General features: G+C 44.9%; 1 protein-coding gene across 1 annotated transcript in view; it reads left to right on the plus strand.

Annotated features, from left to right (window-relative positions):
• SYCP1 (synaptonemal complex protein 1) overlaps window positions 1-16,283 on the plus strand; it is a 1,049,791-nt gene that overhangs the window by 826,227 nt on the left and 207,281 nt on the right. Inside the window, exons 19-20 of the mRNA XM_063955446.1 lie at window positions 3,138-3,255; window positions 14,672-14,742. Coding sequence (XP_063811516.1) covers window positions 3,138-3,255; window positions 14,672-14,742 — 189 coding nt within the window. The remainder of the gene's footprint in view (window positions 1-3,137; window positions 3,256-14,671; window positions 14,743-16,283) is intronic.

The following is a 16,283-nucleotide window of genomic DNA, read 5'->3' on the forward strand; positions in this document are numbered from 1 at the left end:
CGTGCTGAAATGCTTGAGACGGGCCCCCACCGTACCTGGCTCTGCCTGTGGAGCCCCAGCGTCATGCTGTGGACTTTGAGGAGGCGGGGGAGGACTTTTGCTCCTGGGAACTGGCTGTATGCTGCAGCTTTTTCCCTCTACCTCTGCCTCTGGGCAGAAAGGACGCGCCTTTAACCCGCTTGCCCCTATTGGGCCGAAAGGACTGTACCTGATAATACGGTGCTTTCTTTGGTTGTGAGGGAACATGGGGCAAAAATGTAGACTTCCCAGCTGTTGCTGTGGAAACGAGGTCCGAGAGACCATCCCCGAACAATTCCTCACCCTTATAAGGCAGAACTTCCATGTGTCGTTTGGAATCTGCATCACCTGTCCACTGCCGAGTCCATAACCCTCTCCTGGCAGAAATGGACATTGCACTAATTTTGGATGCCAGCCGGCAAATATCCCTCTGTGCATCCCTCATGTATAAAAGTGCGTCTTTTATATGCTCTATGTTCAGCAAAATAGTGTCCCTGTCTAGGGTATCTATATTTTCTGACAGGGAATCTGACCACGCAGCAGCAGCGCTGCACATCCAGGCTGAAGCTATAGCCGGTCTCAGTATCACACATGTGTGTGTATATATAGATTTCAGGATAGCCTCCTGCTTTCTATCAGCAGATTCCTTCAGGGCGGCCGTATCCGGAGACGGTAGTGCCACCTTCTTCGACAAGCGTGTGAGCGCTTTATCCACCCTAGGGGATGTTTCCCAGCGTGACCTATCCTCTGGCGGGAAAGGGTACGCCATTAGTAACCTCTTAGAAATTACCATCTTTTTATCAGGGGAAGCCCACGCTTCTTCACACACTTCATTTAACTCTTCAGATGGAGGAAAAGCTACTGGTAGTTTTTTCTCTCCAAACATTATACCCTTTTTTGTGGTACCGGGGGTAACATCAGAAATGTGCAACACATTTTTCATTGCCTCAATCATGTAACGTGTGGCCCTACTGGAAGTTACATTAGTCTCTTCGTCGTCGACACTGGAGTCAGTATCCGTGTCGACATCTGTGTCAACCATCTGAGGTAGCGGGCGTTTTAGAGCCCCTGATGGTTTTTGAGACGCCTGGGCAGGCACAGGCTGAGAAGCCGGCTGTCCCACATTAGGTATGTCGTCAAACCTTTTATGTAAGGAGTCGACACTATCACGTAATTCCTTCCACAGCACCATCCACTCAGGTGTCGACCCCGCAGGGGGTGACATCACATTTACAGGCATCTGCTCCGCCTCCACATAAGCCTCCTCATCAAACATGTCGACACAGCCGTACCGACACACCGCAAACACACAGGGAATGCTCTGACAGAGGACAGGACCCCACAAAGCCCTTTGGGGAGACAGAGAGAGAGTATGCCAGCACACACCAGAGCGCTATATAACACTGGGATCCCACTATCAATGAGTGTTTTCCCTATAGCTGCTTTTTTATATATATTACATATATATATATCTATACTGCGCCTAAATTTAGTGCCCCCCTTCTCTTTTTTACCCTTCTGTATCTCAGACTGCAGGGGAGAGCCAGGGAGCTTCCTTCCAGCGGAACTGTGAGGGAAAAATGGCGCCAGTGTGCTGAGGGAGAAGCCCCGCCCCCTTTTCGGCGGACTTTCTCCCGCTTTTTCTGTGATACTGGCAGGGGTAATTTTACATCTATATAGCCTCTGGGACTATATATGATGTATATTTTGCCAGCCAAGGTGTTATCTATTGACCTCAGGGCGCCCCCCCCCCCAGCGCCCTGCACCCATCAGTCACCGAAGTATGAGGTGTACATGAGGAGCAATGGCGCACAGCTGCAGTGCTGTGCGCTACCTTGGTGAAGACTGAAGTCTTCTGCCGCCGATTTTCCGGACCTTCTTCGTGCTTCTGGCTCTGTAGGGGGGACGGCGGCGCGGCTTCGGGAACGAACACCAAGGTCGGGTCCTGCGGTCGATCCCTCTGGAGCTAATGGTGTCCAGTAGCCTAAGAAGCCCAAACTACCACCTGTTAGGTAGGTTCGCTTCTTCTCCCCTTAGTCCCTCGCTGCAGTGAGTCTGTTGCCAGCAGATCTCACTGAAAATAAAAAACCTAAATATACTTTCTTTCTAGGTGCTCAGGAGAGCCCCTAGTGTGCATCCAGCTCGGCCGGGCACAAGAATCTAACTGAGGTCTGGAGGAGGGTCTTAGTGGGAGGAGCCAGTGCACACCAGTAGTCTAAAAGCTTTCTTTGTAGTTGTGCCCAGTCTCCTGCGGAGCCGCTAATCCCCATGGTCCTTACGGAGTCCCCAGCATCCACTTAGGACGTTAGAGAAAGTTATTTTAATGCACACACAAGTAAAAAAAGTAGTTTGTGTCCTGATGACGGGGATTCGGACCCAGAAATATTGAAGTAAACAGTCACTCTTTTTTACACTCTACATTCGACTCATGAGTGCCACCGTACGTTTTTTCCATTGCATATACAGACCGCCAGTTCTGGAAAGGAGGGCACCGGAGCAAGTAATTACGTCTATCATTGATGAGTACCGGACAAGAAAAATTTATAAGAAAAAATAGCAGCATAACATGATACATGATACACAAGGTGCATAAGTCCAGAGCCAGGACAACAAAAGTTATACAAGCCTGCAAGGGCGGACAATAATAGGCATGGTCCAGTAGGCTCCGGCAAACATCAATATAGTGTCAGCGGGTTCTTTGTCATGAACTACACCTACTATGTGCCGGCACTCCGAGTTTATATTAAGTGTGTGCGACGTCTTTTTTCATATATACCAAAGAATGGTCCGAAGATGGAGTTTTAAAAGATAAGCTTGGTTTTTTTTATGTCCTTCTATTCACTATTGTAGCACTAAGTGCACAAACTTCACCCTAAGCACTTTATAGGCGCTAGTCACTTTTTGTTTTTATCTCTTATATATAATAGTTGTCAACCAGTATTCTAATGTATTGATGACGTCGTCTAACTAGTGGGGTGGATAAGGACAAATGTATTTGTAACGGGTTATTTCAAATACATTACTTGAAAATTCAGTACTAATATTATGTTCTGTGCAATTTATTGGTCAAACTGACTTGATAATTTGACATTTGTACTATATTATCTCCTAATTTGCAGGACACAGTATGCAGAACAGAAAATGGCATATGAAAAAGTTGTTGTAGAAAACGAAGAAATAGCTAGAAAAATGGCTATATCAACAAAAGACTTAAGAAATATTCAAAAAGATCTCAAGGTTTTTATTGTGTTTTTGTTTAAAGTAGATAATTTTTAAAAGGCGGGTTTAAAAAAAAACAATAACATTATATAACAGTATAGTCAGAGCCAGCCCTGAGCAATTTAAATCCCTAAACAAGATTTTAGCTGGTGGTGCTTAAATCAGGGCTTGACAAATTTTTGCTGAAATCTAGGAGCCAGTATGAAAGTGTAGGAGCCAGACCACCGCCTTACCAAAAAGCAACTAACTGATACCCCCGCCCCACCGCATCCATGTTACTGAGCAGCTTCCCCACCCCCAGGCAAACCAACACCCACACAACCTAGGAGATACGCCTTGGCATCCACACTGCGGTGCAGCTACCCCCAAGGCAAATAACCCCCCTCCCAGTGGCAGCAGCTACCCCCCACGAGCAACCAACTCCTACTGCCACACAAACAGGGTGTACCTCCAGGCAAACAACTATGAGGGGGCGGAGGGCTTAGAAGGACTAAATGCGTGGATCAAAAGGAATAGTAAGTATGATGGGGGAGGAGAGGGAGTGAGGAGAACAACTGGCAGTAGGAGTAACTCTAGGGAGGCACTTGTAAACCATGACAGGATACCCTTAAAAAAACAAATGGACAAGGGAAACACTAAGCTAAAATGTATGCTTGCGAACGCAAGAAGCCTAGCAGGTAAAATGGGGGAATTGGAATTGTTAGCATTAAAGCAGCGGTGGCCAACCTGTGGCTCTTGAGCCACATGCGGCCCTTTCTTTCTTCAAATGTGGCTCCTAACACACAAAGTCACATGACCACAACAAATCCGGTAACCCCTGCTCTCCAGAAAAACACGCAGCAGCACTACAGGGACTTAGAACTGAGGGAGCCAGATACTAGAGATGAGACACCCACCAGCAAACGGAGGACACATAATGGGCTGCTGCAGTGGCATGAATTGGGGGAAGCGGAAGTGACACATGAGGGTGCTGGCTGAAGTGACACATGAGGGTGCTGGCTGAAGTGACACATGAGGGTGCTGGCTGGAGTGACACATGAGGGTGCTGGCTGGAGTGATACATGAGGGTGCTGGCTGAAGTGCCACATGAGGGTGCTGGCTGAAGTGACACAGGAGGGTGCTGGCTGAAGTGACACAGGAGGGTGCTGGCTGAAGTGACACAGGAGGGTGCTGGTTGGAGTGACACAGGAGGGTGCTGGTTGGAGTGACACAGGAGGGTGCTGGCTCAAGTGACACATGAGGGTGCTGGCTGAAGTGACACAGGAGGGTGCTGGCTGAAGTGACACAGGAGGGTGCTGGCTGAAGTGACACAGGAGGGTGCTGTTTGGAGTGACACAGGAGGGTGCTGGTTGGAGTGACACAGGAGGGTGCTGGCTGAAGTGACACAGGAGGGTGCTGGTTGGAGTGACACAGGAGGGTGCTGGTTGGAGTGACACAGGAGGGTGCTGGCTGAAGTGACACATGAGGGTGCTGGCTGAAGTGACACATGAGGGTGCTGGCTGAAGTGACACATGAGGGTGCTGGCTGAAGTGACACATGAGGGTGCTGGCTGAAGTGACACAGGAGGGTGCTGGCTGAAGTGACACAGGAGGGTGCTGGCTGGAGTGACAGGAGGGTGCTGGTTGGAGTGACAAGAGGGTGCTGTTTGGAGTGACACATGGGGGAGCTGAAGTGTATTATGTGAATCTGGATTTTTCAATATATTTTATGTGGATCTGGCTTTTACAATTTTATGTGGAAGTGGCTTTTTCAATGTATTTTATGTTGGCTTTGGCTTTTTCAATGTATTTTATACCAGGGGCGTGGCCTAGAAGGCACTAGGCCACACCCCATTTTTGCATGTGTGCCTTCGGCTCGATGTCGGCTCTTTGACGTACCAAACACACTTTTTTTGGCTCTTTGTCTCTGACTGGTTGGCCACCCCTGCATTAAAGGCTCAGTATGATATTGTAGGTATTATGGAAACATGGTGGGACGACTCTCACGATTGGGTTGCAAACTTGGAGGGTTATTCTCTTTTCAGAAGGGACAGGGATAACAAAAAAGGTGGAGGTGTGTGTCTTTATGTTAAACCATCTCTTAAACCGTACTTAAGGGAGGTTATTTTTTAGGGGACTGGGGATAATGTGGAGTCACTGGGTTGAAATCTCAAGTGGGGGTATAGATGCAAAAAAACTAGTCATAGGTACATGCTACAAACAGCCGGATATTAGCATACATGAGGAAGAACAACTCTTGCGGCAAATTGAAAAGGCTGCGGGATTGGGAGACATCCTAGTGATGGGGGATTTTAATTATCCTGATATAAACTGGAATAATGATTCATGTGTTAAAGCTAGGGGCAACAGGTTTTTAAATACGTTAAAGGATCACTATTTATCTCAATTAGTCGAGGATCCAACTAGAGGTAAAACTACTCTGGATCTAGTAATTACTAATAATCAGGACATTGTATCAAGCATGAAAGTTGGGGAGACCTTGGGTAACAGTGATCACTATATGATCACATTCGACATCAGTTTCAAGAAACGTCACTACAAGGGATCAACCAAAATATTTAACTTTAGAAAGGCTAACTTCAGTATGCTGAGAGGTGCACTTAATGACATTGACTGGGAAGACTTGGTTGATGGCAAGAACACTACGGAAATCTGGGAAGCATTAAAAGGGTTGTTAAATAGCAATATTGACAAATTCATACCCATGGGAAGCAAACGCAGGAGTACCAAACTCAAACCGATGTGGCTTAATAAGAAGGTTAAGGAAGTAATGCTTTCAAAGCGTTTAAATCTTATGGAACAGAGGAGTCATTTCAGTACTACAAGGAATGCAATAAAAAATGCAAAAAAGCAATAAGAGCAGCAAAAATTGAAAATGAAAAGCAAATAGCTATAGAGAGCAAAAACAATCCTAAGAAGTTTTTTAAATACATAAATAGTAAAAGGTTAAGAAAGGAGAACATAGGTCCAATAAAAGATGAATTTGGAGTATTGATAAATGATGAAACAAAAGCGGAAATACTGAACAAATTTTTTTCACCGGTGTTCACCAGAGAAGAAGAGATGGTGAGAGTAGTTCATAATGTTAGTGAAAGCAAGGATTCCTGGCTAGATACTTGTTTAAGTGAGGAGATAGTCCGGGAGAGACTAAGCAAAATTAAGATTAATAAATCACCTGGACCAGATGGACTTCACCCAAGGGGTCTTATGGAGCTTAGGTCACAACTAGCAAGACCCCTGTACTTGCTTTTCAATAGTTCTATTAGATCAGGCATGGTACCTATGGATTGGCGTATAGCTGAGGTAATGCCATTATTTAAAAAGGGGTCTAAAAATCATCCAGGAAATTACAGACCAGTTAGTTTGACATCTATAGTGGGGAAATTATTGGAGGGAATTTTAAGGGATAGCATATAGGAGTATCTGTATGCCACTAAGTTTATTAGCAAGAACCAGCATGGGTTTGTAAGGGAGAGATCATGTCAAACTAACTTAACTTCTATGAGGAAGTGAGCGACAATCTTGACCAAGGAAAAGCAGTGGATGTGGTATACTTAGATTTTGCAAAAGCCTTTGATACAGTGCCTCACAGGAGAATTATCATCAAATTAAATGAGCTTGGCCTAGGAAAAACTATTTGTACATGGATAAGTAATTGGCTGATAACAGGATACAGTGAGTAGTGGTCAATGGGATATCCTCAAGCTGGGCACCAGTAGTCAGCGGAATACCACAAGGGTCCACTTGGGCCACTACTGTTCAACATATTTATCAACGACCTGAAAATAGACCTGGAAAGCACAGTGTCAATCTTTGCAGATGATACTAAATTGTGTAAGGTAATTCAGAAATAGATGTGGAGTCTCTGCAGAATGACTTATCTAAACTTAAAATCTGGGCGTCTAAATAGATAATGGGATTCAATATAGAAAAATGCAAAATTGTGCACTTCGGGACCAAAAAACAAACTTGCATCCTACATATTAAATGGGGAAAATCTTGGGGTAACAGTATTGGAAAAAGATTTGGGGGTACGCATTGATAATAGGCTAAACAACCATACTCAATGTCAAAATGCAGCAAAGAAGGCAAGTAAGGTGCTAGCGTGCATAAAATGGGGAATTGAGACAAGGGACGAAAGTGTAATCCTGCCGCTGTACAAATCATTGGTACGTCCACACCTGGAATATTGTGTTCAGTTTTGGGCACCACATTATAAAACAGATATCTGTGAACTCGAAAGGATTCACAGGCATGCTACTAAATTGATTAAAGGGTTAGAGGGACTGGAGTATGAGGAAAGGCTTACTAGGTTAAAACTGTATACACTAGAAAAGAGGCGTCTAAGAGGAGACATTATCAATATCTTCAAATACATAAAGGAAAATTACAAAGCGTTATCAGAGGAATTGTTTATTAAAAGAACTCTGTATAAGACGTGAGGTCACTCGCTGAGGCTTGAGGAGAGAAAATTCCATACGCTACGTAGGAAAGGGTTCTTCACTGTTAGGGCAATAAGGATCTGGAATTCCCTGCCAGAGAAGGTGGTAATGGCAGGCACTATATATGCATTTAAAAACGGATTGGATAAATTTCTGACTGAAAAAGATATCCAAGGTTATAACATTTAAAATATTGACATTTTTAATCTGGGAGGAACATGATTTTCAGTTGATAACTAAACATAAAACTTTATTTCAATTGGGACATTATAATGAGCTCGGCTTAAGACAGAATACAGGTTGAACCCGATGGGCATTTTTTCCTCTTTTCAACCTCATTAACTATGTAACAACCACTCCGCAGCCTTCCCCCAGGCAAATAATCCCTCCTACCATGTGTCCACATCACTACCCCTCTGATGTGTATGTAAACACATCTTTTTTCACATTTATGACACATTCTGCTTTATTGCTCAGTGCCCATGGCTTCAGATATTTAACAGCAAACCTATAAAACATAAATACATAAAATTTAATGGCAGAATAAGAACTACTTGGCCTGTCTAGTCTACCCTAAACATATGTACACGCATACACTTACAGGAATGAATTAACCTACCAGTATATTTTTGTATTATGGGAGAAAACCGGAGTGTTTGGAGAAAATCCATGCAAGCACAGGAGAATATTCAAACTCCACACAGAATCAAACACGTTACCTCAGTAATACTAACCATTACATTATCTGTACATGTTCTGTATCCGCAGGATAAAATAACACTGAATTGATTTCAGCATACTGTATCAGAAAAAAACAAAACGCTTTTTTAGAAAAATATGTGCATTTCATTGAGTAGTGTAACAGGGTGTTTCTCATACGTCCTAGAGGATGCTGGGGTCACTTCAAGAACCATGGGGTATAGACGGGATCCGCAGGAGACATGGGCACTTTAAGACTTTCAAAGGGGTGTGAACTGGCTCCTCCCACTATTCCCCTCCTCCAGACTCCAGTTTAGAATCTGTGCCCAGGCAGACTGGATGCACTCTGAGGAGCTCTACTGAGTTTCTCTGAAAAGACTTTTGTTAGGTTTTTTATGTTCAGGGAGAACTGCTGGCAACAGTCTACCTGCTTCGTGGGACTTAGGGGAGAGAAGTCAGACCTACTTCTGTGAGTTTCAAGGCTCTGCTTCTTTGGCTACAGGACACCATTAGCTCCTGAGGGTCTGATCGCTAGGTACGCCTAGATGCTCATTCCCAGAGCCCGCCGTCACCCCCCTTGCAGAGCCAGAAGTCAGAAGACAGGTGAGTAGAAGAAGATCAGAAGACTTCAGTGACGGCTTTGAGGTACCGCACAGCGATCGCACGCTGCGCGCCATGCTCCCACTACACAGCGGCACTACAGGGTGCAGGGGGGGGGGGGGGGGGCGCCCTGGGCAGCATTTTAGCCTCTATGACATACCTGGCAAGAGCGGAGTAAGTGCCAGGACACTGTCCAGACCCCTGCCAGTATATATTTTTTTTTAAAAAGAGCGGGTCTGAAGCGCGCCATTACGGGGGCAGAGCGTAGCCCTCACATCACACAGCCCGGCGCCATTTTCTCTACACAAGTCTGCAGAGATGCTGGTTCTTCCTCACACTGCTGTACAAGTGACAGGGTACAAAACGGGGGGGGGGGGGGGGGTGCAGTGATTTTGGTGCATTATATGTAACTTATAAAAGCGCTGCAGGTTTGGGACACTTTCTGTGGTGTTTTCAGACCGGGATTGGGCGCTGGGGTGTGAGCTGGCAATATCTCCCTCTGTGTCTCTCTGACAGGTTTTACTGTGGGTCTGTCCCCTATAGGCCCAGTGTGTCTACGTGTGGTGAGTGCACGTGTGTCAGCATGTCTGAGGTGGAGTGCTCTTCCCAGGAGGAGACTATGTTAGGGACACAAACGGCTGCGGGAGTGACCCTGTCGGCACCACCGACACCTGACTAGGTGAATGTGATGAATACTCTGAATGCTAATGTGGCTCTGATAAATAAGAGATTGGATAAATCTGAGTCTCAGAACCGGCATGGAAGAAATCCGTAGAGGATGTGTTGTTTCAAGTCCAGACCCCTCGGGGTCACAAAAACGTTCATTTGCCAAGCTGGCTGACACGGATACCGACACAGACACTGACGCAAGTGTCGACTATAGTGATGCCAGATTAGATCCAAAACTGGCAAAGAGCATTCAATACATGATTGTGGCAATTAAAGACGTATTACATATCACTGAGGACCCTGCTGTTCCTGATACTAGGGTCTGTATGTATAAGGGAAAGAAACCTGAGGTAACGTTTCCTCCCTCTCATGAACTGAACACGCTTTGTGAAAAGGTTTGGGAAAATCCTGACAAAAGGTTTCAGATTCCCAAAAGGATTCCAATGGCGTATCCTTTTCCCTCTGGGGATAGGGAAAAATTGGAGTCACCCCCCATTGTGGACAAAGCATCACGGCTGTCCAAAAAGGTGGCTCTTCCGTCCCCTGACACGGCAGCCCTGAAGGATCCTGCGGATCGTAGGCAGGAAAATACATTGAAATCCATTTATGTCACCACGGGTACGCTACTCAGACCTGCCATTGCATCTGCATGGGTGAGTAGCGCTATCGAAAAATGGGCAGATAACTTGTCATCTGACATAGATACCCTGGCTAGGGATAGCGTTCTTTTGACACTGGGTTATATCAGGGATGCTGCAGTCCACCTAAAGGAAGCTGCGAGGGATATTGGCCTCTTGGAATCAAGGGCCAATGCCATGGCAGTCTCAGCTAGGAGAGCATTGTGGATTCATCAATGGAATGCTGATGCTGACTCTAAGAAAGCTATGGAGTCTCTTCTGTATAAAGGTGGTGTATTGTTTGGTGACGGCCTCGCTGATTTGGTATCTACGGCTACCGCGGGTAAGTCTTAATTTTTACCTTATGTGCCTGCACCACAAAAGAAAGCACACCACTATCAGATGCAGTCCTTTCGGCCTAATAAATACAGAAAAGGCCGAGGGTCTTCCTTCCTTGCTACTAGAGGAAAGAGAAAAGGTAAACGATCACCGGCCGGGGCCGGTTCCCAGGAGCAGAAGTCCTCCCCGGCTTCTGCCAAATCCACTGCATGACGCTGGGGCTCCTCTGCGGGAGTCCGCACCGGTGGGGGCACGTCTCAAGCTCTTCAGTCAGTTCTGGGCTCGTTCGGCCCTGGACCCATGGGTTTTAGAAATAGTGTCCCAGGGGTACAAACTGGAGTTTCAAGACGTTCCCCCTCACCGATTTTTCAAATCGGCCTTACCAGCTTCTCTTCCGGGCAGGGAGGTGGTATGCGCCGCAATACAAAAATTGTGTCACAATCAAGTCATTGTCAGGGTTCCCCCGTCACAACAGGGAGAAGGCTTTTATTCGAGCCTGTTCGTGGTCCCAAAGCCAGACGGCTCAATCAGACCAATTCTGAACCTCAAATCCCTAAATTTCTACCTGAGAAAATTCAAATTCAAGATGGAATCTCTCCGGGCAGTGATCTCCAGTCTGGAGGAGGGGGATTTTATGGTGTCGGATGCCTACTTACATGTTCCCATTTATCTTCCACATCAGGCTTACCTGAGGTTTGCAGTTCAGGATTGTCATTACCAATTTCAGACGTTGCCGTTCGGTCTTTCCACAGCTCCGAGGATCTTCACCAAAGTAATGGCCGAAATGATGGTTCTCCTGCGCAAGCAAGGAGTCACAATTATCCCGTACTTGGACGATCTCCTGATAAAGGCGAGATCCAGGGACCAATTACTGCAAAACATTACGCTCTCCCTGACAATTCTGCAGCAACATGGTTGGCTCCTAAACTTGCCAAAATCACAGTTTGTTCCGACGAGACGGCTGTCGTTTTTGGGAATGATTCTGGACACAGAATTACAGAGAGTTTTTCTTCCAGTGGAAAAGGCTCTGGAAATTCAGAACCTGGTCAAACAAATTCTGAAACCAGCAAAAGTATCGATCCATCAATGCACTCGGTTGCTGGGGAAGATGGTGGCGGCCTACGAGGCCATTCAGTTTGGCAAATTCCATGCCAGAGTGTTTCAGTGGGACCTGTTGGACAAGTGGTCTGGGTCCCATCTACACATGCACCAAAGGATAACCCTGTCTTCCAAGACCAGAATCTCACTCCTGTGGTGGTTGCACAGCTCTCACCTCCTAGAGGGACGCAGGTTCGGAATCCAGGACTGGATCTTAGTGACCACGGATGCGAGTCTCCGAGGCTGGGGAGCAGTCACACAGGGGGAAATCTTCCAGGGAAGATGGTCAAGCCAGGAAATGTGTCTACACATAAATGTTCTGGAATTAAGGGCCATTCACAATGGCCTTCTCCAAGCGGATCATCTTCTTCGCAATCTGCCGGTCTTGATTCAGTCGGACAACATAACAGCAGTAACGTACATAAACCGCCAGGGCGGAACAAAGAGCAGAGCGGCAATGGCAGAAGCCACAAAGGTTCTCCGCTGGGCGAAAAGGCATACAAGCGCTCTGTCGGCGATCTTCATTCCAGGAGTGGGCAACTGGGAAGCAGACTTCCTCAGCAGACACGATCTCCATCCAGGAGAGTGGGGTCTTCATCAAGAGGTCTTTGCAGACGTGACAAGTCTTTGGGGAATTCCTCAGATAGACATGATGGCGTCTCGCCTCAACAAGAAACTTCAGAGATATTGTTCCAGGTCGAGAGACCCTCAAGCAATAGCAGTGGACACCCTAGTGTCCACTGCTATTGCAGTGTACGTGTTTCCTCCGCTTCCACTAGTTCCAAAAGTGATAAAGATCATAAGAAGAACAAAGGTTCAAGTGATCCTCATTGTTCCAGACTGGCCAAGGAGGGCTTGGTATCCAGATCTTCAGGAATTACTCATAGTAGATCCCTGGCCCCTTCCTCTACGAGAGGATCTGTTACAGCAGGGGCCATGGCCGTGCGTGTTCCAAGACTTACCGCGACTTCGTTTGACGGCTTGGAGGTTGAACGCCGGATCCTAGCCCGAAACGGTATTCCCAAGGAAGTCATCCCCACTCTTATTCAGGCCAGGAAAGGAGTAACGTCTAAACATTACCACCGTATTTGGAGAAGATACGTGTCTTGGTGTGAATCCAAGAAGGCTCCTACAGAAGAATTTCAGTTAGGACAGTTTCTCCATTTTCTACAAGCCGGTGTGGATGCGGGCCTTAAGTTGGGCTCCATTAAAGTACAAATTTTGGCCTTATCGGTTTTCTTCCAGAAACATTTGGCCTCCTTTCCAGAAGTTCAGACTTTTGTGAAAGGCGTGTTGCACATCCAACCTCCCTTTGTGCCCCCTGTGGCACCGTGGGATCTTAATGTGGTGTTGCAATTCCTTCAATCTCATTGGTTTGAACCTTTACAAAAGGTGGAGTTGATATTCCTCACTTGGAAAGTGGTCATGCTGTTGGCCTTGGCATCCGCCAGGCAGGTGTCTGAATTGGCGGCCTTGTCTCACAAGAGCCCTTATTTGATCTTCCATGAAGATAGAGAAGAATTGAGGACTCGTCAGCAATTTCTGCCGAAAGTGGTTTCGTCGTTCCACTTGAACCAACCTATTGTGGTGCCAGTGGCTACTGACGCCTTGCTGGAATCGAAGTTTCTCGATGTTGTCAGAGCTTTGAAAATTTATGCGGCCAGAATGGCTCAGTTTAAGAAAACGGAGGCTCTGTTTGTCCTGTATGCTCACAACAAAATTGGGGTTCCTGCTTCCAAGCAAACTATTGCGTGCTGGATCTGTCATACGATTCAGCAGGCTTATTCTACGGCTGGATTGCCGTTACCGAGATCGGTGAAGGCCCATTCTACCAGAAAGGTGGGCTCGTCCTGGGCGGCTGCCCCGGTAGTCTCGGCATTACAGCTTTGCCGAGAGGCTACTTGGTCGGGTTCAAACACCTTTGCGAAGTCCTACAAGTTTGATACCCTGGCTGATGAGGACCTGATGTTTGGTCAATCGGTGCTGCAGAGTCATCCGCACTCTCCCGCCCATTCTAGAGCTTTGGTATAAACCCCATGGTTCTTGAAGTGACCCCAGCATCCTCTAGGACGTATGAGAAAATAGGATTTTAATACCTACCGGTAAATCCTTTTCTCTTAGTCCGTAGAGGATGCTGGGCGCCCGTCCCAGTGCGTACTGTATCTGCAGTTGTTAGTTGTGGTTACACACATGTTGTGTTACGTTTATAGTCAGCCTGTTGCTGAGGTTGTTCATGCCGTTGACTTGCGTTATGTTGAATACCATGTTGTACGTCGTGCTTGAGGTGTGAGCTGGTATGTATCTCACCTTAGTTTAACAATAAATCCTTTTCCTCTAAATGTCCGTCTCCCTGGACACAGTTCCTATAACTGGAGTCTGGAGGAGGGGGCATAGAGGGAGGAGCCAGTTCACACCCCTTTGAAAGTCTTAAAGTGCCCATGTCTCCTGCGGATCCCGTCTATACCCCATGGTTCTTGAAGTGACCCCAGCATCCTCTACGAACTAAGAGAAAAGGATTTACCGGCAGGTATTAAAATCCTATTTTTTCAAGTAAGCGTTCTCCAGTTTCACCATTGCTCATGCACATTTATTATAGAATTACAGTGGTAAAAGAGCAGTGATTTGACAGCTTATTTCATAGTGAGCTCTTAAAAATCTCTGTATAACACTGTTAGCTCAAATACAATGGCTTTTACAATTTTTTTTCCAGAATCATACAATCATACAAAATACTGCATATAGGCATGTATTCAAAAAGGGAAACACTAAAACTGTAGAAATACGAACCATTTGAGTATCAATTAAATAAGTCATCTGATATCGCCTTTGTTTAACGCATAGAGATGAATGCTTTTATTTTGAAGAATCTATACACTGCACTTTAAATGTTTAATAAAATAGAACCAGTGTGTCATCATCCAGTGTGTCATCATAAATTAATTAATTTGCTGTTTTTATTTCAATTTTCTAGGCAAGTAAACAAAACAATGATCAAACAATGAAGACAATTGAAAAACTAGAAAAAGCAAATGATCAGTTAAGGTAACTTGAAAAGAGGCACTAATGTTTTTGAAACCAATCATATGCAATTGTGTCACATAGTTTACCTATTCCCTAAACAAATTAACATAGCATAAGCATTACATTTCCATCATATACAGACACTCTGAAGCATCTAACATAATTTTTTGTTTTTGAAAATCTTTTTATTCAAGAGTTTAAGTATATAAACAGTAAGTGTGATATAGAAAGCAAGGAGAAAGAAGGAAGGGGAAAAAACACAGTCAACTTGCAAGATATTTGTATAAACAGTGGTTTTCAAACTGTGTGCCTAGTCTTCCTGGGGTGCCTCAGGGCACTTGCAGGGGTGCCTTGGATTGGTGGTCCAGGATCAATTCAAATCATTTAGGATCAATGTAATAGGCAAAATCAGTGCTGGTGGCTGCCAATCCTAAAATATGTGGACAAACAGAAACAAATCTTGTCCCTCACCACACAATTGAACCTAAGGATGACATATAGACACACTTAACTTAATATTTCTTTGCAAATACCTCAATAAGAAACAGCCTAGTTGGCCATACTGTAGGGCACTGTGATTCAAAAAGTTTGGGAACAACTGGTATAAACCATTCAAAAGTACAGCAACGAACAATCAAAAAGTTTAAAAAGGTAAAATGTGAGGGGACTAGAATTGCACATAAGTACTGTATATAGAGAAGAAGGTTTAATTCCAATTAGGTCACTTGTCATCATCCAAAAACATAGGAGATGGAGCATTGATAAGTCAGCCAGGGTGACCAGATGGAGATGAAATGATACGCCTTATTGTCTACATTATTAGTAATATGCTCTATTGTGTAGGTACATTATACAATATTGCTTTTTATATTAAAGACACGGAGGGGCTGTAGTCTTCCAGTTTATTGTGATCTGACATTTTGCCACATAAAGAATATGCCACATAATAGGTCTAAGGAATAAGGAACAGGAAGGCTAATTAGGAATCAGTAACCTAAGTTATGAGATAATTTATACCATCCGCAATGGCAGCATTTTCAGACAAATTTAAAATATTTTATACAGAATTCCTTCCTGACCATATCACCTCTAACAAAGTTTATAGGTGGCCAAAAATATTTTATATAAATGCTGTGAAACCAAATTCCATCATAGGTAGATTTTCATAGAATTTTCTCTATTGCAGACTAAGGATGCAGATGTTAATAAATCGGTCCAAATCTGTTAGCAGGTGTCAGCCCCACGAGTCTCCTCTTTGTCCCGTTTCCACATCAATTCCTGAGTTTCTATGTCTCTATGAGAAGGTCATCATGGGAAAGGCAATAAATGTTATAATAAGACTTTAGCTGGGGAGAGTACATAACATAAAGTCTCCAGGGTAATCATCAGTTTGAGCAGTTAGGCAGATTTTACTTAATTAAGAACTCCTATTTGAAAATATTGCTAACTTTATTAACCACAGTTCTCAGAATTTATTATTATAGTTTATTTAAATAGTTCCACTAATTTACTCAGCATTGACAAACATAAACATATACAAACAGTAGTATTAGGCCCAGATT

This window comes from Pseudophryne corroboree, chromosome 2 (assembly GCF_028390025.1).
Source record: "Pseudophryne corroboree isolate aPseCor3 chromosome 2, aPseCor3.hap2, whole genome shotgun sequence".
Lineage (NCBI taxonomy): Eukaryota > Metazoa > Chordata > Amphibia > Anura > Myobatrachidae > Pseudophryne > Pseudophryne corroboree.